Below are 25,386 nucleotides of genomic sequence, written 5' to 3'. Positions count from 1 at the left end.
TAAACCTCCTTGCATTGAGATAATTTTATATTTGACCAAATGTCAGGAAAGAGTCACACAACCTTAATTCTGCTCCCTGAAGCATATGAAACATGCCATTTTTGTTGTATGGTCCTGTATGATTTAACCTCTGAAGACATACAAAATTCTGACCATGACTTCAGTAAGAGTAGGCTCAGGATTTACACCCTGATTAGAGATTGTGTAAATTGCACAATTAACCAAATGGTGTCTTTTCCTCTGTATGTGTGGAATTGCTTGAGAAATTCTACAAAACCTTGTAATCAAAAATTATTTCATATCACAAAAGTAGAGAGGGAAAAGTTAGATCTGTATTGATGAAATCGATTATAATCTGATGCTGTAACACTGATCTTGACAGGTTAAAAGCTTTATTCAATTGTCCCACTGCTGCACCAGCAGTGAGAAACTGCTAACAATCAATCTGCTTCTGGCATTCTTTACTGTCTATTTAAATGACATATTTTAATTTAAATTTTCCTTCAATTTGATCTTTTAATTCCCTCCTTATACTTGTAAATAAATGACTCCACAATCTGAAATAATATGCCTGGAAAAATGTTGAAATTGACATTTAGTTCACCCTCCTAACTCTAGGAGTATGGCATGATATTTGTCTAATCTCTAAATTTAAATTAGTAATCTTTAGAAATATCATTTTACTATCAACAGAGCATCTACACACAAACAGCACAGCCTCCATCTGGCAGTGCTCTGGAGGGTAATGGGCCCCTTGTTCACCAACAGGTACGTGCTGCAAATTTGCTTTTTACCTCAACAAAACTAAGTTCAAAAAGGAGAAAATTTCAGCAGAACAATACAGATGCTGGGAGGATTTATTGGATGCCACACTGTAGGACTTTACAGACTGTTTCAGTATAGTTAAGACATTCTTTAGTCATTCACAACACTCCAACTAGAAATTTCAATATCTTCTGAAGCATAGGTTTGTGAAAAGCATTAGAAAATTATGTCAGTAATTTCTCTTTGGTTAAAGGATAACCTATATTTGGACAAACACCTAAGAAAGCTTTTATGGATAATTAATTCATGAATATACTAAAATCAATTGGCTGTGAGGGTTTTTTTTTGTTGATTTTTATTCATCTAAAATTATGGGAGATTTTACTCTGCGGTGGTGTGTCTCTTCTTTAATTTGATATTTGTTCAATATCTGTTCCCCCCATCCTTAATCTCCACCCCTCCCCAGTTGTCAATCTCCCCAAGCTCTTCCCTAACCCCCTCCTCTCCAAGTTGTCAATCCTCCCTTTCCCTAACCCTTTCCCTGGAACCTTCCCTGTCATTCATCTTAGCCCCCTCCTCTGCTTCCAGAGCATTCCCTGTCTATTTAGTGAGGCTCAACACCCTATTGCTTATTTTGTGTTATTCCACTTCCCTACTTCCCCTGATAGGTTTGTGATATGTTAGTCCTGCCCTAAACTCCTGCCCTGCTATTCCCTCATTGGTTGCTGTTCCTACACCCGTCTCCCTCAATTCTTGTATAAAAGCTCTGCTCCCGCTCCCGAGGGGGTCTTGGGGCTCACTGAATAAAGCCATCCTGTTCACCCCCAAGTCCCGTGTCGCCTCCGTCTGTCCCCACACCACCAACTGGGACTGCAGAGCTTCGCAGGGGGAGCGGCCGCCCGTTCTCTTCCCTCACCGCCCAGCACGGCACGGCTCGGGGTATTGCGGCGAGAGGAGGTCATACTGTGTTACAGCATTACTCTGTGTTTTCTATTACTATTCAGTCCTACTAGTAAAGTCTTTACAGTACTGTGGAAATATCAGCTAGAGGATTAGCAAGGAATGGTCCAGTATCCATGGAATTAAGGGGAATGGGAGAGAGAGGTGATACTTTGAGCTCTCAGTCTAATATCTTTTTTTTTCCCATTAGAGATCACTTTACTGCTATACCAGCAGAGCTCCTAACCATGAGGCAGAAGATACCAACAAAACAACATTTCTGCTGCCACAGTTTATGCTATAGTTAATTTTTACACCTATCTAAGGATTTTTATGTGAGAGTAAATTCTGTAGAGCTGTTCTCCATAACACAGTCCTCCAGTGGCCAAGCAGGTGGCACTGAGAAACCCAGGGTGTTGTCTCCTTTCCCCTGCCAAACCCTGCCTCAAGCTGCAGGCAGGGACTATGGTTCCCTCTCCCTGCTCTGCTCTCCCTGCTCCCATCACCATGCTCATGGGATGCAGAGTCCTGACCCTCTTGGTCTTCAATAGCTTTGTGACACTTGAAATTGTTTTTATTGTCATCACCTATACACTGATAGCCAAACACAATTTTCAGGGTGTAAAACTGAAATTCCAGTCAGCACCCATGAGAAACACATATCTTTGCCTGGAGGCAGCCTGTGAGTGCAAGTGACCAAATGTCTAACCCTGGGAACTGTTACAGACACATATCTATATTTTTTACATATAAGTGAACACACACATATATATATAAATAATAAAAAGAACACTAATAACTGCCTCCACAAACAATATAAGAACTTTGCAGAGACTTCAAAATAAAACTCATGGCAACTGATGAAATTTTAAAAATGTTCTGAAAAAAGGAGAGAGAATAGTTTTTTTTGCAATGATTATCTCTTTTTCTAAGACTTGATGAGTGAACTTCTTAAAACAACATTATGGAAGAAAAGGTTCAGTGAAAGAAAAAATCAATATAGCAATCAGACAGCTTTTGGTGAACTCAGGACTGCTGTGAGAGCACCAAAACCGAAATAGTTTTCTAAAATGCAGTTCTATTTTAACTGTTCCCATGTTTAAAACAAAATAGAAGTGTTATCATAAGGACAGCCTTCTCCTATGAGATGCAAAGCTATTTTCGGTCTTCATATACAGTTAATATATCCAGGCCAAGAAAAAATGATTCAGCATTAAGAATGACAATTTGAATGTGCAAACATTGCTGTGAAGTGTTTTGGGAATATTAGTCTTGCTGGAAGATGAAAAACCATGTTTATTTGCTTTTGGCTCAGCCATTTCTGTTTATTTTCTTCAAGAATTGGCAAATATTTAAACATGTCAAGATACATTTCATGCTGTGATGTTATTAAACTTAAGTTCTTGAGGATACACATCCTACAACCTCTGTATCTCAGACTGGGGATACAAAATGTTTTAAAGACTCAACAGGAAAAAAAATTATTCACACAGAGTTTTTAGAATGCTGTGAATCTCATTCCCCTGCTGAAATTAATTATTTGAAAACTTCTTTTTACTTAATGTAAGTGTTATTAGATGAAGGGATATCATTTGAAAATAACGTAATTTGGAAATTGTTTCAGGAGGATCTCTTGAAATGAGTTACATACAATGAAAAATCAGAACTTTAGACAGTCAGCTGAACACAAATTCTGACCTTGCAAACACTATGTAGACCTATTCTATAACTTCTTTAACCTATTAGGGAGGTCAAGAAGTTCCCCCAAGAGCAAGTAATTAACCCATTTTTGTTAATTTAAAAAAAGAGACTTTAAGGATTTCAGTTGTATTTAATCAACTCTGTTACCAGGGTATTGCTCTTTCTTTTTCTCTTCCAAATTTGAGTCCCTCTGCAAACAGGGAAACAAAATCCTGATACTATGTATTGCTTTTTGACTGAAATATTCCAAGTTAGTGTCACTAGCTCCTAATATTAGTAAAAATTACTGAAGTCCATATTGTCTTCATGTCCTATGTACAATTTATAGAAAAACTACTTTTTTGATTGCCATTTCACCATTCAGCAAGCTGTTCCAGAGTATATCTGGAGTGCAAAAATATAGGTTCACATGATGGGAAGAAGAATGGTTTTGCAGCTGAGAACAGGTAGCTAAAGTCAGGTCATGCAAGTTTTCCTCATTGTCGTGGTTTGACATGGAAAAATAATTTTCTCGGAAGGAAGAGGTCAGTTTGGATATTGACCAATTGAAGGTGGACATGCCTCTGAGAACACAGAGGGGTTAAAAGCAGAATTCCCAGGAGAACTCGCTCTCTTTGGTCCCGGTCAGCTGCAGTGCAGCCTCTCCCCTGCCCGGCTGTGGCTGGGTGGGGAGGGGAAAGCCCAAGGGTGGAGGGACTGGAACCCCCTGCAGATGGAAGGGTGGAGAAATCTGGGATGCCTCCATTCCCCCTGCCCAGAGTCTCTCTCTCTCAAGAGAGAGAAAAGAGACAGCGGCAGCAGTTTTGTCAGCAATACACCGTGAGGAAGGAGAAGAGTGGGGGGGCTGCAAGGTGCCCAGCTGCCTGTGGGAGCCGGAGAATCTGGGCAGCGACCCATCCCTGGGAGTCGGGACTTTTAACCCTTCCTGAGAAATGAAAGTTTTGTGAAATTTCACTCCTCCTTGATTTGAAGGAAAGAGAGACAGCCTGGGACCTGAGATTGTGAGGGAAAGAAGGTTGGGGGGAGATGATGGAGTGGCTTTTGGCTGGACTTTTTCTTGGTAGCCACAGTCTGAACCAATTTTTCTTCTCCAAGAGAGACTGTATTGTAGGAGGATGCCAGTGAGCCAAAGAGACCTGCTTCAGCTGGGAAAAGACAGAAGTGGAACGAACAGAGAAAAGTTAGGGGGTTTGTTGTGGTGTCCCCTGTTTTCAGAGAAGAAGAGAAGAAGATCTCTGTTCTTGGACCCTCGGCCCCAGGGGAAAACGGGGGGGGACTGTGGTCCCAAAAAATGAAAAACTGAATGTTGTTTTTTCCTGTCTTGGCAGGGCATCCTTGAAAGGAAAAATCCTAAAAGCAGTCTGTCCATCCATGCATTGGTGGTGAGAGCACTGTGCATGGAAAGGAGAGGGGCCACCATGGCAAACTTTTTCTCCGGGCGGTGCCATGTGTGACATGGAAACACAGGATGTGGAGCTGTGTTTCTTGGGGGGTCTGTGGCACAGGAGAGACTGTCTCCCTCGATGGACTGAGGATTGATTGTCTGGAGGATGAAAACATGATTAGGGTCCAGATTGTGTCTCACTGTGGTTTGTTGGAGTTGGGTGGTGGGGGGAGGAATGCTTTGCAAGGTTTTAATTTGATCTTTGTGTGGTTTTTTTTCCCCTTTTTTTCCTTTCTTTTTTTCCTTTTGTAGTAGTAGCTTAATAAAGGTTTTTTTCCTTGTTATTAAGCTTGGGCCTGCTTTGCTCTGTTCTTGATAGCATTTCACAGCATTCAATTGAGAGATTGCATTTTCATGGGGGCGCTGGCATTGTGCCAGTGTCAAACCATGACACTCATGTAGTACCCAGTTTTATATTCCAAAGAGTAACAGCTCTAACTGCCTCTCCACATCTCCGAGTGAGGGTGGGGTATGGATGCGAGCGTGTTTCCACTGCTCATTTCATATGGCTGCAGATCTGACTGGGGCTGTGCAGAAGGAAGAGATTACAAAGAGAGGCGGCAGGAGAAGTCCAGCTCTTGCCTGCAGACTTCTTGCTAGGAAAGAGAGGGGCTAACACCCTGTGTACTTCTCCCCTTTGGTTCCTAAATAATCTTACTCTTTCAAAGGAGATCAAAGTCTTGCTCTTTGAACTTCTGCTTGAGACTGAAAACATTGATGTTCCTACATCAGTAACATGTGATCCGGGAAGTGGGTGCTTTGGATTCTTATGATGACATTGAAACACCAGTATTTAGCACTGCAAAGACTTGAAGAAATGAAAAATAGGACATATGAGAAAAAAAAAGAAGTACTGAGGAACAGCCATTATGAAAGTGTGGACTGTGGAAGACAGTCCACAGGCTAATCAAACCAAAATATGTTGTTATTTAACAGACCCTGGGAGAATATTAAAATCTTCACAGTATCAATGGAAGGGGAAAATTCTTAGCTCTGCTCTTGCCATGATGAAAATAAGGACAAAACCCATAGTCCATAAAGCACCAGAGGCTGAAGGAAGGAAAACCAGCCTTATTCACTGCCCCACCCCAAATTCTCTGTTATTACTTGTCAGACTTGTGCACAGTTCAGCAGAGAAATATGACTGTAAAATAAAAAACTGATGACGTTAAAACATAGACATTTTTTGCTTTGAAAAGGTCAGCGCAAGAAATAGAAATTGGCCTTTTAGTCACCATGCTGGCCTGGCTCAAGACCTGAGGGTGCATCATAGCAGGAACTCATTGAGGGGGGAAGAAGATGATCAGGAAACAGTAGTCAGAAGTGATGGTGAAATTTGTAAGAGTGCGGGGAAAGATGCTCGTAAGAAAACTTAATATGAATTCATTTGTGGTCTGAGAAAATCTCAGCTGAGACAATAATTCAGATTGTCAGGGATTGAAATATTTATAAAACTGAGCCTGAAGAACAAGTATAATTGACCTCAAAGGGAATCACAGGGAGCTGGCTACTGAGTCCTAGGACCACTTTGATATATTGCTATCATTAGCGCTGTCTTGGATCTTGTTCCAAAATAGTCTACATTATTTTTCACTTTATCCCATCACTCCTTTCAAGGTGTCCACAGGACATGAGAGAATAATAATGATTCTTGACAAAATTGTAATAAGAAAATGCGGCTGAATTTTCTAATAATGTATATGCCTGTCTAACTGCAGAAGTACTTTAACTGTTTTTGCCTGCTATGGTTTCTGTATTTCCAATAGGCTGAAGTGTTCCATTCCTGTAAAGGAATGGAAACATTTTTAAGATGGCTGCTCACTAAGAGGCAAAATCGCAGGTTTCAGGAAAAGGGCAAAACAATGTCCATGTAAGACCCCCCGCCATGTGCTCTGGCAAAGGGCCAAGCACTGGAGCCATATAAGTGAATGGGAAGAATGTGGCAAATTTGGAGCTGTGGATGGACCTATTACACCCTATGAGCTCTATATAATTCCAGACTTTGATCCTGCACTGGACTCTAGGGTTGGCTCTTTAACTACTTCCACAAAACTATACTCTGGGAAGCACCATCTTGCGCAGCCAGCCACAGGACAGGGTTCTTATGTATTATGATTCCTTGCTCCTACAGAATGAGTGAGGACAAACCACAGCTCACAGCTTTATCCCAAAATTTCATATTTTAGCAGTCATATGTATACTGAAAATATACTGAAATTCTTACTTTCTTCAGAAAGATCATTTTCTTCTGCTTCTCTTTCCATTTCTTTGCACCATCCTTCCATTCTCTTAGTTTCAGTGTGCAGTAACTTCATAAACCAAGATCCGTCCCGTCGACAAGGAGACATTCGACCAGTCTCTACTGTCTCAATGGCTGGCTCCAGCCAGGGTTCTGGTGGTGGAAGGTTTGAGGTGTCAACTGGGGTCCTATAATCTTCTCTGTAACTGAACAGTCCCTGTGTCCGTACAGTTCTCACTGCACTATATTGGGTGGGTGTGCTGGGCTCTGAGTGCTGCTGGAATGACGAGCCAAATTGAAGTCCCTTATCCTCCATGGTGATGTGTCCTGGAAAACCCTCCAGTTCCAGGTCAGCCTGGACAGCTGCTGTTACACTGTTTGAGCGCTTGAATCGTCCATGTCTTGGTGAAGGGGGAAGAAAGAAAAGATATTAAGACATATAAATAATGTATGTGATGGTACAGAGGCACAGAATAATGTTTCAGTGAGAAGGAATGGTTTTTGCTCTCGTTGGACTTTATGTTAAACATTTTTTTTTGGTGTATATCTCACTAAAATTAGATGGTGAGTAGCAACAGAGAGGAAAAACAAAATGCATAGTGGAATCATTGATCTCAGCAAGGGTACAAAAGACAATCATCTAAATTGTCTCTGGAAGCAAACATTGATTTGTTCCCATACTACAAAATAACATGTGTCATTACTAAATAAACTGGAAATAACTAGCAAAACTAGAACTTCCTGATAGAAGTCTGTAAAGTATATATATATATATAAATTTTCCAATGTTCAGAATTTTAAGTAGAAATATCTGAAAAACTGCTCAGTTAGGACTTTCGAGAATCCTATAATAAAAGAAAGATAATATCAGTATGTTTAAGACTGTCAGTTAAGGGTTTTTTTTTGGTCTTATAGGGTGGCCATTAAAAGTTGATTTTCCACTGGTATATGACACTGAATAATGACATTTTAGAAAAACTTTGTGTTAAAATGTTAGATAGAGAAGCAAAGATTATTTGTGAAATCTTTTCACATTGGAGACCATTGTCTCAAATTATTTGTAGCTAGTGATGGCAAAAGGCAATTAGCAACCCGATACTCTCAGACAGCTGCTGTGAAATGAGATAATGGTCCTGGTCTAGTACTTGACAAAGAGTACCTACCAGGGTTAACCTGTGGGTCAGTACATGGGCCAGCAGCTTTAAAAAATTAGAGAAGGACTGAACAAATCAGAAAGCTGATTCCAGTTTAGAATAAAGAGACTATCCTAAGAATTTTGTCTCCTTTTGTGGACTGGGAAAGCCTGAATCAGCATGAGGAGTCCTATTGAAGGAAGACTGTTCCAATTCGTAGCTCTTAGTATTTGTTCTGACAATAATTATATTAAGCCACTATTTCGATTTAATACTTTAATTTCCTTCCCTCCAATTAAAAACTGGAAAGTTAGATAAATGTGAAGCAACTGCTAAGTAATCTCCACAAATTTTAGCAAATGATAAATATGCATATAAGAAATTTGGCTTTGGGGATTATTTAGTGGCAGCACCTGTCAGATGTTATTTATTAAATCTGTTTACAAATGCATGTTGTGTTATGAAAGACTACAGGTTTTTGAACATGTTTAAATTACCGTTTTTCATCTTCCACTTGAATTCCAACAGAGTGGTATTCCCGTAGGCCTCTGCTTTCAGTGTCTGAATCTGTTGCTGTTTCCACCTAATTCAACACAAAAGATACATCTGCAGAGTGAGCATTGACAACTCAGCACAATTTTGCATACACCCATTCAAAATTAATTATATATTTCATCTCCTACTGCTAAGAAACACCTAGCACAGTCAAATAAATGCAATAGGCATTCAGTCTGGTATTGTTTCAGACTGTTTCTTATTAAAGTTTTGCACAAATTCTTCTGCTATGTAATTCCCTATTTCAAATGCAAGCAGAAGCACTTACTCAGTTTGGTGGGATCAGGGAGTAAGCTTGGTCTGGAAGGGCTGTTCTTAGAATGAGGAATCCACAGGGCAACTCTGTTTTATATTATTATAAACCAGTCTCATTATAGTCCTTGATTTACAAAATAAAATAAAGTCTCAAGTAGCCCCATAAGCTTGCAAGTGATAAAAAGAAATGGAGCAATGAAATTTTATTGACAACTATGTTGACAAATAGAAGGCCATTAAACGATGTGAGGGATAGAGCAGAATGCCCTATCTCACCTTTTTTTAATAACATAGTCCTGAAAATGCTGTATCAAGCAGACAATTTATGCACTTTTTATAGCATTCCCATCTGAAATACACTTACCAAAATATATTCACAGTAGTTTCCTTCAAGACTGAGACTTGTGTTTGCAAGTTTCTGTGGGATTTTATATAGCACTCCCCACCACCACACCGCCCCCAAGTCTTTGACACAAACAGAGCAAGTGCTGCAGTATGCAAATTGTACTGAATCAAGGGAGAGGCAGGGAAAAAAGAAAAAGAGTAGAACTGACTTTTCCTTTTGAATAATATTTTCGCTGTTAAATAAAAACAATATATTATCAACCAGTTTTCCATATGCCCACTCCATGTGTGAATTCAAAGAATATATCTGATGATAAAGATAAGAAAAGTTTTACCCTTGCAGCAGTCACAGGCATCTCTGGAAAGAGTCTGATGGTCTTTGTAGCTGTGCCTCAGCTGCACAGTCCCAACCCCACCTGGTTTCTGAAGGGATCCAAGGACAGGGTGGGAGGAGGGTGGGAAATAACTGCTTATGTGGACTATACTTCTTGAGGAAGAGAGTTGCTGATAACTTCTCCTTCCATCTTTAAGCTGTAGCTCAGCATATGTTCACATGTAGGTGAATGGAGGGGAGCTCCAGTTGGCAACAAGTTCATATTTACATGTGTGTAAGTCTTGGAGATGTTAATCAGAACAGCAAGTGCAGGAATCCTATAGTAAATGTTAATGGCATGCTTGAGCTGCACAGTATAGCACCAGACACCTTATAAATGCAGGTATCTGAAGAGGGGGTATCAAGAGAATATTTCCAAGCTTTTCTCAGTGGTGCCAAGCAATAAGAGAAGAGGCAATGGGCAGAAACTGAATACAAGGAAGAACTCCTTTACAGTGTGAGTGACCAAGCACACAAGATTGCTCAGAGTGTCTGTGGAGTCTCCTTTCCTGGGGATGTTCAAGAACCATCTGGACACACTCCTGTGCAGTGTGCTCTGGGATGATCCTGTTTTAGCAGGGAGTTTGGACCAGATGACCCAGTGTGGTCTCTTCTAAGCCGACCCATTCTGTGACTGTGTAGTGATTAAGAGCAGACACAAAATGCTTAGACTGTGGCTCCTGGTTGCACCTGTAGGAGTGCTAGCAGGAAGATGATGTCTGAGGAGGGGAAACATTTTCTGGAGGATGTTGTTTGATATTAAAATCCATAACAACAATTGGAGAGATGAGAAAGTCTAAACTGTTTCTGAGAGCTGTGGTACTGGGGTTCATCCCAAAGCAGCCAGTCAGGCCGAGTTAAATCACATAATTTAGGAACAGATTGCCCAGAAAAATTGTGGATACCTTCCTGGAAGTGTGTTTGAGGCCAAATTGGATGGCACCCTGAGCTCCCTGGTCTAGTGAAAGGTGCTCCTGGCCTTGGAAGGGGGTTGTAATTAGATGATCTTTAAAGTCCCTTCCAACCCAAACTCTTCCATAATTCAATTCTATTTTATTATTCTGTTGGGCTGGGTCCAAAGGAAAAGGCCATCATAATTTCTTATTGCTTCCACTTGTTAATCAAGTTCGACTTGTTCGACTGAACTGCAACTCCAGATGATGGTGTCAGTGATGTAGGCACAGGCCCCACAGGGTTACAAGTCTTAAGGTTTGACAAGGGAAAAGAAGTTTGTGGGTGGCCAGATTGAAAAAGTTAGCAGATGGGAATAAAGGATTTATCACGGCCTTCTGCTCACTCACATGGCTCAGCACGGAAAGACAGGACATTGTGACCAGGTAACACATGAGACAAAGCCAGAGAGATGAAGCCAAGCTGACATCTCCTCGTATGTCAGTCTTTGCCTTCAGCCCTTTCCAATGAACTTCACTTCCTTGAAAGAGTGATATTCTTAGGATGACCATTGTTATATAATGTGCTCCTTGGTATCTAGGGAGTAAGTCCTGAGGTATGAGGGGTAGACCAGATTCCTGAACACAGAAATAGGGTAAGGAGGGTCAATAATATCATAGCTGTGGGGGCAACATATGGCTAGCAACACTCTGGAGGTGAGCAACAGCCAGTGGAACACAGAATAGACTTTTGCTTTCCACAGAGATGGCTCAGCAGCTCAGACAGAGTGTTGCTGGAAACATGATGATCCAAAGACATAAACAAGGAAAGGCCCCTACAGAGAACATCAATCGGTCCATCAATTTTTTCTGGAACAAAGCAGGCAGACTTGCACACACACCCTTCTTCATTATTGCATATCACAAACATACCTGTTTTTGCCAGCTACATTGTTTGGTTTAGTAAGAAATAGCAGGTCTTCTTTTGAACTCTGCTTCTGATACGTGGAGGCAGATTTACCTTTATTTGGAATGGACTGGTATCTTTCTATCAATGCAACACACTGAGAAAAAGTTTTTTATCTGTCTGTTCTCAAGTGTTTTCTTACTGATATTTTACCTGGAGATATAATACCGGGTAATTTACCCAATATGCAATTGATACCTAGAATTCACAGACACAAATTAAGTAATATGCTCTAAAATGTTATTCCAAAAAAATATCAGAAAAATGATGATCCAGGTATCAAAATAAAAATTATATTACTTATCTCTAGATAGAAACTCTTGCCCAATTGTCTGTCCTCTAGCTTGCCAAGACTGACACTAAATAAATGACCTGATGATTGCCTTGATATTTTAATGCTTTCATTTTCTCACTATGTCTTGTAACAGCAGGAGAATGCCAAATTTGTGTGTGTGTGCATGCAAAATCTAGCATTGCAAATATTGAAACAACCAACAAAATGTAAAATGGAGGCAAATATCAAGACAAGTGGAAAAGTGGAAAAGAAGACAGTAATTTGCAATCATAAAGAAAAATAAATGAACAAATTGCATTGCTGTATGACAGATATTATAAAGACTCCTGCTAGAAAACAGCAGGAAATTCTTTCATCCGATTGGCCACGTTCAACTCAAATGAGCAGATGATAAAAAGTAATACATTTGGTTTGATTGTGTGACTCTTGAAACTCAAATATATTTTACTAAATCTCTTATTATAGTCCTTGATTCATTTTTTTTTTAATATTTACATGGGTTCTAAAAGCCTTAATATTTTCAAATTGGCCTACAGTCTCAGTAAAGCAAAACAATGTGAAGAATTTTATCTTTATATGTTTATGACGAAATCTCCCACAAAAGAGGAAAGGAAAAATAGCCAGACATATCAAAAGCAGAAGAAAGAAGTCGATCTAACATAGTAAATCAGCTCCCTCTTTCATTGAAAAAGAAGAGTCAAATGTTTCTTAAAATTGGTATTTTATGCTATGAAAAATGTTGTCATATATTCTTATGTCCACTAGGCTTATATATTAGTAGCAAATGTAATGGAGCACCTTGAGATTATTTCTATTTTATCAATGAACCTTGTGAGTCCCTTCCAACTCAGAATATTCCATGATTCTGTGATTCTATGTCTTACCTTTCACAAAGACATAACTGTCTCCTCCACATTCCTTGCTGTCAGTACAAGGAGCAGACAATAATATCAATCCTCAGAGATCAGACACTGTTGACTGATACAGCTCTAAATTTGAAAACTAAGTATCAGATACTAACACTGTAGTGTTAGTGTTAGTGTTAGTGTAGTAAAGGATCCACAAGTAAATGATATGAACACAAAATTATGTGAATAAATGCAAATTACTATTGAAAGTAACTCGCTTGTAATAATCAATCTTAGCATGTTTACAGGCACCCATTCTAGCAAAGAATGCATGAACTAAATTATTTTTTCAAAGTATTTGCTATGCTTTTTAGATAATATTTAACTACTCTAAAAACCATCTTTATTTCTCTGTTAAAGTCTTACTCTGCTCTTAAACATGAGCACTGCAACTGCAAGAACATTGCAGCATCTTAAAAATTCCAGTCAAAGCTTCTATGCATACTGTCTCAAAGGTAGACATGAAGTTAATATAGTCAATGCATAAGAAAACAGATTTTAACCTGTTGGCTTTCACTTCACTTCACTCTCATAAACATTAGCAGTAAGAGTCCTTCAGGCTACATTATCTCTTCCCATGTGACTTCACTGCCCTCAATGGGTTTTCACTGCTGTAACCAATTTATTCTATAATTACAGTTTAATAAACAATCTCTCTGATGATGTACAGGAAGGGAAATAATTTACCCTTCCTCTTTTGCATAGACTTCTGAGTGATAAAAAGACTAAAATAAAGTAGAAAACACTACTTTTGACACTAGACCAAGTACATGTAATTGTGAATTCAGATAACCACTCTTAGGTATGGGGAGACCTTATTTGTATGCAGTGACTTCAAAGTAGGAAAAACACTTGAAATAAAGCTACAGTACTAACAGCTATTGCTTTCCTTAACTAGTTGAAGATTTTTTGAAAGAGTGCATGCCAAAAACATGCACTATTTCAAAATAATTTTTAGAAACCTGGCAAAATAAACCTATACTTTAATGCTCGTGAGATTTTTGGGTCTCACCATGGAGCTGCATTTTGCCACTCTGCTACTTCCTGGCTGAACATCTGGACTACTGAAATATGTGGCATGGCACAGTAACTGCTAATTATCAAAAGGAGCAGCTTGAAAACTTCCTCTGATCTTTTAAGAAAGGACTTTTTACTAAAAATACAAGCCAGGATTTAGAAATGGGATTTATGTCAAGCTTATATGAGACACAGTATAGGTTACTGATAACTTTTTTGGTGCATTTAATGCTGAGTGGCAAATTGCTCTGAAGCAACAAATATTCACTGACTTCTCCAGGCAAGGGACTTCATACACTCTTCTCACAAAAGCACAGTCTAACAGCACAGTCTAACAGTCATTTTAGGAGGGGAATAAACAATACTTACTTCTATAGCTTTGGATCATTTATGATCCAAAGACCAGTGCAATCAATGCAAATATTTCTTTTGATAGCTGTGTATACACTGAAGTAGGGCACTGACAGAGATGGTATAACCTAAACTGTACAAAGAAAATGTAGGTGCCTATTGAATTACATTTAACCTATTGGTACAAAATGCTTTGTGTTAAATGGAAATTCTAGTTTGAGAGTGCAGAATATAATGAAAAACGTCTTTACTATGTGACATGAATACTTTATATATATATATATATATATATATGCATATATATAATTAAATTATGCAGAAGATCTCCTTTTGTTACAAAAAACTTGGGCAAGTAAGGTATTGCATAAATCTCCCTGGATACAGCCTTTAAGTTATAAGAAGGATTTGTTCAGTGTAGATTTTGGAGATTATAAAAAGCCTACTAGGTATTTGGAAGCGTGATCTTCTGATGATAAATGAAGATGACTGAGTCCATTCTCTATGCTACAATTAGGGCTTGTCTCCAAAAATATGACCGTGAATCAGCCTTCACACTTAGAATATTTGTTTCCATCTCATTTGTTTCCAGGGTTTCTGTTCATTTTGAGAAGCCTTGAAGTCTTTTAAATAGAGAAGAAACAAAGGACTGAATGTTTTGAAGACTTGAAATAAATAGGAGGAATTCCTTGACATGTTTTCTGATATATTTCACATTCCCAATGCTCTTAATATGAAATAGTTTATAACTAGAGCAGATTTGAAATGTTAATCATTAGCATATATACCCGGATGTGCACAAGAGAGAGGAAAATCCTGGAAAATATCTTAGCAACAACCTTGTTCTTGTTTAGTGCTTATTTTACTCTTGACAATCTCTACTCTCCATTTTAATTCACATACTTTGATTAGTCTTTTGCTGTCATGATGTAAGACAGATATGAGGTTTAGAGCTATTAGTATTACAGGTCTTGTCTTTTTATATCCATGTATTCTTTCAATTGCTGAATAAATTTTTAATCTCAAAATCAGTATTTTAAAATCATTTGAATTTATAAGTCAGCATTTTTTCCCAGTGCCTATTGACATGCCTGACAATATTTGTCTCGATTTATATATGCCAATGGAAAAAATAAAACACACACACACACACACAAAACAAAACCCCAAAGCTTCCAGCTATTTTCTGAAAAAGCTTAATTTCCAAAGTATTTATTTTTTTGTTCAAAATTCCATCTGGGATAGGACTAACACATGGTGAGATGGATTAGTGTATCTGTGCTGTTCTCAGTCTCTACAGGCAGGCCTTACAGATGTCTAGTAACTCCAGTGCTTCTCTGGGAGCTCGAGTTCTCTGTGCGTGTGAATACCAACCCTATTGGCACATGCCTAGAATACCAGGGCTTTCAAAAGGGCTTCTATTCTCTTTATGTACACTACACAAATCATATATCTCAAAGACATGGATGCCCTAGGGTGGGTTCATAGCATTTCCACTTGCAGTGGTACCACTGGTCACTCTGTACCTTTGTTGCTCTCTGCTCCTGTATGAAGCTCTCTTGGCGAATATTCTCCCATCAATGTGTTAAAGAAGTGGAACAGTAAAAAATGCACAAATTAACCATCCTGATAGCAAATTAACTAATGCAAATAAATGCAAATTCAATGCATTGCCCTGGCATGGCATGCTAATGAAAAAACAAGTCATTTAGTCAATCAAGGAAATATGCAAATTAAAAACATCCTTTTCCAAGGTACTTTGACACAGAAGTCTTAAAGAAACTAAATACTGCAACTGTACTTTGAGGGCATGAATTGCTATTTGTGTAGTTTGCAATAAGAACATTCTACCTTGTTTTTTTATTCTGCGCAAACTTGGCAATAGCAATATAACAAAATGTATTTCCTATTTAAAAATACTGCAGAAATATATTTTTCTCACTAATGTGATGTTTGAAACTTAATGCTGAAAAAAATCCCAAACAACTAAAATGTGCTCAGCCAACTGTTGAAAATTCAACTTTTTCTCATGCCAAATAGTACAACCAAGCAGTTTGTATTTTTTGAAAGATAATAAACAGCTCACCCTTCTAAGACCTGCTGTTGCAAACCACATTTGCTTTTCTCCATGTGTGTATCTGAGGACCACTGTTATTGTCCAAGTGTCAGATGACAAGTTTCTATGGAAGATATGCTGCCCCCAAGGAAATCAATGAATGGGTATTTTTGTGGATTATAAGCACATATGATTAAACACAGCACACATAAAGAAGGGTCAGGGCCCAGTGAAAAGTACTGGTCATCACCTCTAGTTATAAACAGGATCAAGCAATGTAATCAAAGTTCCAGAATCAATTGCTGGAATATGGCCAGCAACTGACCAAATCAAGACACCAACATTGATAAATACCGCTGTGCACAGCTGCTGTAAAGGAGAGATAAGAACAATACTAGATACTATTCCTTTCTGAATAGTAAGTCTTAGGTTAGGAGCTAAGAGGTACCAAATATTTCTTCACTGCTCCTTTGAACTTTTCAATGTTATCTCCTAAGCTCCTTCTCTGAACAATTTGGGATACACTAATTACTTTGAAAAACATTTGAAAAGTAGGCATCTGAATATTTTGCCATGGTTCTTAAATTGAATACTACTTTTTTGCATCCAAAGAATCAGAAGAAAATACTTTTATGTCAAGGCAATGGACAAACAGCTTTCTGGCAAAGCTGATTCCTTCCCATTAGTCTAATGCATTATGGAACACCGAAATTACAGCATGCTAAAATGTTAACCTGTAAAGTTCAATCAGCAGTGACATGCTTAACCCAAACACTTTTCTATGACTACATTATAAAATTAATGGAAATCCAATTACTACTTTTTTAAGAAAAGCACATTCTTTCTTTTATATTCTTGTATATTTCTAACATACAGTCACTCACTGGGCTTTTTTACACAGATGATTACCTTCTCAAGACCAATGTTGCTGTCTGCACAATACCTATGTCAAAATAAATGTCAGTTTCTCTATAGCTAATCTAGCAAAAGTAAGTGCAAAAGTGAAGCCAGTGATGTAAAATGGAATATTCAACAGAATACAAGCCTAAATTTTCCTCCACTCCTGTCTCAAAGGACTTCACATTCTTGCCAAGTTCAATTTTCCAATTTTTATTATTACTTGGTATTTCTTAAGGATTTGAACAAATGACCATTTCTAGCTATCTAGTACTTACCATTTAGCAGAAGGAAAAGCAATCAGAATTTGCATTTGGAATTGTCTAATTTCGTTTGCCTGAAACAACAGAACTTGACTAAGCTTTCCACAGTGTGACACACATTTTGTCAGGTGAAATAAATAGTGTGGGTTTTGATGGACAAACAGAAGAATGCTGAAAGACTGTGTTTATTAATGTTATTTTATTACTTGCCACCTCTAATTATGCTGTATCTACAGCAGAACATTTCTTTCTCTTTTTTGGTACCTTCTTCCAAGCACAACTAAAAGGGCAAGGGTCTCTTTTTAGGTAGAATACTTGAAGATTGAGTGGCTTTACTCGTTTTCCAAGGTCAAAAGAGAAATATAACAGAAAAACTGCAGTAAAGCATTTTAAAGCTGGTGAAATTCTATAAAAAGGACTGTTAATTCATGGAGGGAAGGAGATGAACATGCTGTTCACCTGTAGCTCTGCACTATAATTTTCATATCAAGTGTTAATGACAGGTAACCTCCCTAGAGATCTATTCATTCACTTTCTCCCAGGTACAGTGTATTAGCCGAAGACTTTTCTGCGCAGCCATGATGTGAATTGCAATTACTGCTAAGCAGCCAGGGGTTGTTTGTTCGATTATTAGAGCAAGTGAAGCTGAATGACTCACTCCGTGCTGATTACAGGAAGAAGACAAGCAAGACAGATGTTTGTTAGGTTACCTGGATCCCTATAGAGGAACGGCGGCTCTTAAGGAACTCCTCTGCCTTTGTCACGAGGATGGCCTTGTCACTGGTGCGGATGGAGGCGCTCTGGCTCTCGGCCGCGTGGCGCTGCGCGGCCGCTGTCTCCAGGGCCAGGTTCATGGCCTTGTTGCTGTCCAGGCTGTCAGTGGAGTTGTACATCCCTCGCCCATCCTGCGGCCACGGGGATATCCTCTGAGTCCGGCTGTCGTGATACGCGTCCTGGGTGGATTCTGTGCTGCTCTGGGCTGTCACCGAGATCAGTGGCTTGGAAGTGGTACGAGGGGGTACTGGTGGTGGTGTTTTTTTGTAACTGGTATAAGTTACAGCTATGGAAAGAATTAAAAGAAAAAAAAAAAAAGCAGAAAGAAAATAAGGAAAGCAAGAAATCAAGATTAATCTGATGGAAACCTGACAACAGAAATCACCCTAAAATTGTGCTACTTAAAAATTATGATGGTGTAGCGTAGTGCTCTTCACGAACCTTGCTATTATTTGAAAGTGTCACACAGTCAGATGGCTATCCACAGAAACATTTTATTTTAACAAGGGAGAAGGAAGGGGTGGAAATGGGAGTCCCAAATTACAGTGAAGATGAAAGAAAGTTAGCAAGGATATGAATGTTAAGACTTGTGCTGGGTAAGTGCACACTGAGGCTTCTGATATTAAGGGATAAAGCTCATAAAAGAAATAAAGGAAGATTCCCCCCCCCACCCCCCCCCGTTCTTAATATCTGAATGATAAGCTTTGTATGGGTACAGTATACTATGAAAATAGCATAAATATACTGGAACAAAATATTATTCAACAACTTCTACTTTATGGTATGCTACACTATAACCTTTTAAAATCCTTCCAGATACACTGGTTGGAATTAGGCAAGGTTGGCTACTTAGTTGTGCAAGCATATATTTAAATTTTTTTTTCAATACAGTTAATAGAAGGAAATTTAAGGCATGCAAAGCTATTAAGACTTAGAGCAGTTCTGAGGCTGGCTTAACATAGATTCTGTCTTCCAGCATAAGGCTCAACAAAACATCCAAGAAAATTCTACAGATGCAGAACTGTGCCAATACTGCATCCTTACAAAATTTAAAAAATTTCATAGAGATTAATATTTAATCATGAATATCACAGAGTTGAATTTTCTGATTGTCTAAGCCCACTATACACTTTTTCACGTTGTTTTTTTTTTTTTTTTTGTGTTTTTTTTTTTTTTTTTTTTGGTACCAATAAGAGTATTTCTGCTGTGGAATAGTATTTTCCCCAAAGCACATACAATCATAATTCATAAAATTAGCAACTGATAAAAAAATGCATTGTGGTATATCTTTCTTTTTTCCTATATGGAGAAACAAAGTCCAATTCACTTCTTGTAGCTACAGGAGTAAGTTTGCCTTTGTCTGGTGTTACTAGTGGATTGACATGGCAACAGTTAATTCAGGTAACCTTGGAGTTGGGGTTACTTGAGTCCAAAAAAGGTTTTGTAAGAGTTTCTCTACCCCTGACACCAGTATGGGTTGATGAGCAATGAAGTCACCCTCTCCAGTTGTTTTTTTTTTTTTTTTTAATATAAGGCTATGCTGCAGCTATATGGAATGAAGCAATTGGTCTAGGAATTAACACTTTGGACTGCTAAACCTGTATCACCAGGCTAGCCTATGTGAATTGTAAGGCTAGAGAAAGTGACTCTTAAATGTTGACTCTTGATAATCACAAATTAAAATATTATCATACATAAAAGAGAGAAAGGCTGAGCTAGGAAAGAAAACCTTCATTTAAATAACATTTTGAATTAATATTGATGCTGCTCAATTCTGGTAGATTTAGAGCCTTGCTCTGACCTAAATTGCTCGGAGTGAAACATGTGAAACACGTAAAACATGTGAAACATGCTCTTCAGATCTGGGACTGTGCTTTTTTTGAAGTGCCATTTTGTTGTCCTATTACTAATCTTATCTCCTGTCAGTTTTGTAAGCAGCAATTAAGAAGAAAGAAAAAACTCAATATTTTTCAGATGCTTTAGGGAGTACAGAAAGTTCACAGAAGAAGGGGGAGGCTGTAAATCTTGGAAATTAAGCTAGTGTCTAATGAACTCAAGCAGTGGGTCTGAAGACTGTTTCCACTAAGAGAGTTGCCATAATGCTGCTTCCCCACTTTGCAAATGTACATGCAAGTGATCAACATGCTAGGAAATGTTATAGAGAAAATGGGGTGAAATAGGGCGAAAAATATCCAGCACAGGAAGCCAATTTTGCCTGTAACATAAGATGGGTTATCACTGTGATAACTACTTTACTGTTTTTTACATCTGTCTTAATGTAAAAGAATAGCAGCGAATAATCAAACATATGGTTAATGTGATAATGAAACATCATAAGCAGGTATATCCCTACTACTTGAGCAACAGATCACTTCGCTGTCTAATGAATATAAATGTTAAACTGCTGTTGCAACCCTTCTTAGCTGACTTCATTTACATTTCTGAAAAAGAAAAATTCTCCCTGTGGCAAAACCAAAACAATTTCTTGCCTTTTTTTCTTCCCCCCCTCTTTTTTTCTCTCCCTAGGATTGAATACTTTATTCTAAAAAAAGTCAGATTATTTCAGTGGAATGACATGATTTAAAGCCACCAAGTGTTAGAGTAATTGCAGTGCTGTGACAAACATTTGATCACGAACACTAAACAGAAATTAAAAATCCCACAGGTATTCAACAAGTAGATGAAACTTCTAGTAGACTGGAAATTTGTGAGAAACTGGCTACATGTTTACAGTGAAATATGGCAGGAAGAGATTCAATTAATTCCTATACAGTCACAGAGATCAAATATTGAGTAGGGAATAAAAAAATCTATCTCCACACTGTTAAAGAGTTCGTATCTGAAATAACAGTTCAGAGACAAAAATCTGGGACTAATTGGAGACTAACATAATCAAGCAAGAGGCTAGAGACCTGCATTTGAGAGTCAAATCTTGCTACCAAATTCTATTTGCTTTAATCACTCAAGTGGCTCTAGTGAAGTAAATGGGATAACTTGGCATGTGTTGCTGACTTAAGGGACAGCTACATAACAGATATTAGGGTCTTGTTAAAGGAGAAAGTAACACAGTAATACACAGTTTATTGTTCATGCTTGTGTTTTGATCGCTAAGAAATAAATATTGCATTAAGGTCTGAAGCATGAAACTTTTTGTCACTTGCAAATTGTTTCCATTAACAATGGTATCTGGGAATAGTCCTGGTATCAACAATAACCCTTTTCTATCATGTCTAGTTCTTGGTCCTGGCAATTGTAAATGCAATACATTATATATGGGAAGAAACATTTCCTGCTCCTAATAGAAAATGAGCTTTTTATTTATCATCGGCTTATGCTGATGGACCAGGATTCCTGTCACATTTGTATCATTCTCTATTCTGTAAATTTTATTTGCCTTAGTAGTTATTAACCCAAAGCAAGCATTTAAAACCTCTTCAGGACTCCTTCATCTCTTCCCCTTTTTAGTCATCATTCTGCAAACTCCAGAGCTGTGGAGGAGTTTGCTGGCTCCACAGAAGGTTGGTGCTGGGCAATGCAGTCCTGGGGTGCTGAGCACAGGCTGAAGACAGTGCCCCACAGCTCCACAGGGCACTGGTGGTGAAAATCAAACTGGGAACAAGCAGACCAGGATGGAGAATTCTTGTATTTGGTACGACCAAGCTGAGCATCAGAGGCAGCACAACTGCAGGAGATGAGACCCAGCATGAGGCAGGCCTGTGAAAGAGCACCAGGAGGGTGGAGCTGGTGCAGGATGGCTTCAGACAGATTTAAATTGTGCACTTGAACAAATGCCAGAGACCCACTCCATGTTTGAACACATAAAACATCAATCCAGGATAATCTCCTGTTGTTTCTAGTGCTGACCAAAGATTTCTGAATTCTTTAGTTTTTTGATTTCTTTAATTTTTTAGTGGTCTTACTGCGCATATCCTGAATATTCCTGATATTTCTCTCACCAGTCCTTTTGCTGAGAAATGAGGCTCAAGAAAAAGTAAAAGCAACAGGCCTCTGCAATGCTGTTAATCAGTTTGCAAAATTTATAGCTGCACTGAAGTGCAAAGAAAAAGAAAGTAGATGGCACAAGACATGTCTTTTTATGAATAAATTAGAAAAATAAACTAAAATTTTATTTTCCATTTTATTCAAAGGCTATTTTGATATAAAAATTAGAAATTATTTTTTGCTTCATTTAATAAAGTGGGAAAATATTTTTTAAAGTTAGTTTTTTCTGCCTCTAGTAGCTTATAATAATCAATCAAATATTACAAAAATGGAAACAAATGGTTCTAATTCCAAACCATATGGGTTTTTCAGACATCTATTTAAATCAAAGTATTAACTGCTTAGGTACTTGTCCCACTTCAACATAAATATGTGCAATTGGCTCCAATAAATTTTCCTTTAAGGAAGGGTGTCTAGAGAAATGGAGAGAAAAAAAATGGTTCTGTGCTGCTTCATAGTGGACCATATTTAAAAATGATGCAAACCAGGTATAAATTGTTCAGAAGAAATGAGAAAGTACCAATGAAGCATAACATGCAGAAATTTTTCAGTCAGGAAAAAGTGTAAAATGTCAAATTCGTTTTGTAAGGATTGATATCCTAAGTGCCAGACCCTCACACACACACAAGATTGCCTACCAGTGCTGAATTTGGCACAGAGGTGCCTACAAAGGACCTATTCTGTAAACCACATTAATTTTTTTATGTTCTCTGTGATGCTGGCCAGGCAGCATCGGTCACAAGCAGAATACCCAGCACTATGGCAATAGTGCAGAATAGCCAGGAAGGTGATTGCAGCACTGAAGAATTGGTGATTTGGTGGTTTGGATACACACAGTATAAATACAAGGAAGATTTCCTGATAATTCATAAGCAACAGTTTAACTGATATAGCTGGAAGCAGAATATCCCACTTAATCTATGCTGTATTTGTCTAAACTTGCTAAAAGTTACTGTTGATACAGCCATAGAAGTCAGTTATTCAGGCCATATTTCAGTGTCAGCAAAGTTTACACTAGAAATAACATTACTAAAATAACTAAATTTAGTTGTTACTTCAGGTTAGCCATAGACCTTTCCAGACACAATGAAGTAAGAGAAATGTGATCTATTTGATGAAATAACAGTGGCTGTGGGTGACATTCAGAACACCTTTCAAAAGGCAGTCTTTTAATAAATCACCACTTTTGGTCCATTTGCAAGATAGAATCACCTGAGGGGTTTTTACAAATGGATATAACCATTAAGCACTTAGTCAAAATAACATTATTTAGACTGAGATCACAAAGTTAGCTGGGTGATGAATTTACACGAAAGCACCACAATTAAAGGAAATGGCTGTGGCAGGAGTAAACTGAATTTTCTCTTTTGTAAGGAGGTTTCTCCAGAAGGAGAATAATTACTCTGCAGGGAGCTTGGAGCTGCCCTGGAGGCTGAGGTCCCAGGGCCGTGTTGCTGAAGGCACACGGGCTCCTCTGAGGAGCCACAGCACCAGGAGAAACACAGTGCAGATGCCCAGGCTGGAGCTTTGCGTGGGGAAAGTCAGCACCAGCCCTGAAATTATTTCAGAAGAGGAAAAAGAGACCTTTTCATAATGAAAGGTGACAATCAAATCTGATAATGTATCAAAAGAGCACGCAGTTTTTGGAGTAGTCTTTTGGTGTATACTGTTTTAGCCAAAGGCTTTGTAAGTCCCAGCTAACATGTCCCTGAAATGCCTTGAAATCTCTTCACTGTTCTCTGTCATGGTCATTAGAAATTCTGAGTTACTCCTAAAATCAAAATATACATATGGATGCCTAGCAGTTACTTCTCAAAACACAGAATTATGATAATTATAAGAATATTAAGAAATCAAAGGTGAATTTTGAGAAAAAAAAATCACAGACACAAATAGATTTTATTTCTCACAGAAATAATTAATTATTTGATGATTTTTCTAACAAGGCGTGGATTTCAAAAATAAGAATACAAGTCCCCATTTAAAAGAGAGGGTGTTGGGACACATCTTTTTATATATGCCTCTTTTCATCTTCCATCTACACTAGCTCTGATTCCAAACATAATTAAAAGGAGATTGTAGTGTCAAATGCTAGTGTAATTGTGCAAAATAATCTGCTTTTCTTAGTCAAATTCTGAAATGTTAGTGAGGTGTTTCCTTCTTGAATCAATTATAGCTTTAAAGTTCAGTCATAACAAAAAGATTTAAAAGTGCTTAGTTTTAACATGTATAGCCTCTGGTATTTAATTAAGAAAAATTGATCTGTTAGAATGATGAGAAAAAGCTTGAATCAGACTGTTTGGATCCAAGTAAATTAGTAAATCAGTCTGTTTGGATCCAAGCTTGCTGTTTTCAATGTGTGCCCTCAGTGACTACCCGAAAACCTACACTGATGACTGGAGTCTCTACTTTCTCCTTTCAGTACTGAAGCAGTATGTACTCAGGCTGAACAGAAAAAGAATGATTTGTTCCATTACCTGACCCTACACAGGCATCTGAATATAAATCAAGTTCTTCAGAGTGCTCCTCTAACACACTCACTTGTACTTAAATTGAAATATTGTCTGGATGTGAGTGTAGGGCAGGCGAGGGAAACATACATACACCCCAGGCTTCTCCAGCCCTTTCCTTTGCTGCTCCCTGGAAAGGTCCACTCCTTTGTTTGCTGCTCTGGTGATGAAAGAGCCTGTAATTTCTGTGGGCTTTCCATGTTCAAGAGCTTCTCCATTTTAAAGGTAGTTGAGGGTGCAATTTTTTAATTGTAAGGATATTCAAACCTTGCAAAAGTAGTCATTAAAACTTACCACTGTCATACAGAGATTGAAATTCAAGAGCTAATTTTGGTTTTAATTAAGGTAACTCCTTTAATTAAATTCTGAAGAAATTTCTCTCTAACATAATCAGAGAGATGCTTTAGTTGTTAACCTATCTTTCTGCTTCGTCCCTTTTCTCATTCAGGCCTCCATGATGAATCCTAGCCAGTAAAGAGACCAGAGAGTTTCTCATTAGAGAGAGAGTCTCAAGTTTGGCTATCTGTGAAAAGACCCTGTTTCTTCCTTCTGAGATTAAACAGTAAGAAACAGTGATATATATATCTCACTGAGCTATATCTATATATATATAAGATATAAAAGTATCAACGTGATATTTTTATGAGATTTTTTTTTTTTGAAAGACTGCTTATACCCAGATGATTTTTATCAGCACAGTTTATAGGATG

At 38.1% G+C, this 25,386-nt stretch overlaps 1 protein-coding gene across 30 annotated transcripts in view; it reads right to left on the bottom strand.

The window, feature by feature from the left end:
- Positions 1 to 25,386, bottom strand: part of DLGAP2 (DLG associated protein 2) — a 450,420-nt gene that overhangs the window by 17,252 nt on the left and 407,782 nt on the right. For all 30 annotated transcript variants that reach the window (XM_031504438.3, XM_085574578.1, XM_021551143.3 and 27 more), the window contains 3 exons: positions 18,101 to 18,450; positions 8,719 to 8,804; positions 7,074 to 7,489 (listed from right to left, as the gene is read on the bottom strand). In XM_031504438.3, the coding sequence (XP_031360298.2) occupies positions 7,074 to 7,489; positions 8,719 to 8,804; positions 18,101 to 18,450 (852 nt within the window). The remainder of the gene's footprint in view (positions 1 to 7,073; positions 7,490 to 8,718; positions 8,805 to 18,100; positions 18,451 to 25,386) is intronic.

Source organism: Lonchura striata, chromosome 3, assembly GCF_050655825.1.
Source record: "Lonchura striata isolate lonStrDom1 chromosome 3, ASM5065582v1, whole genome shotgun sequence".
Classification (NCBI taxonomy): domain Eukaryota; kingdom Metazoa; phylum Chordata; class Aves; order Passeriformes; family Estrildidae; genus Lonchura; species Lonchura striata.
Note: the sequence above shows the minus strand (reverse complement) of the source record. Positions and strands in the feature narration are given on the sequence as shown.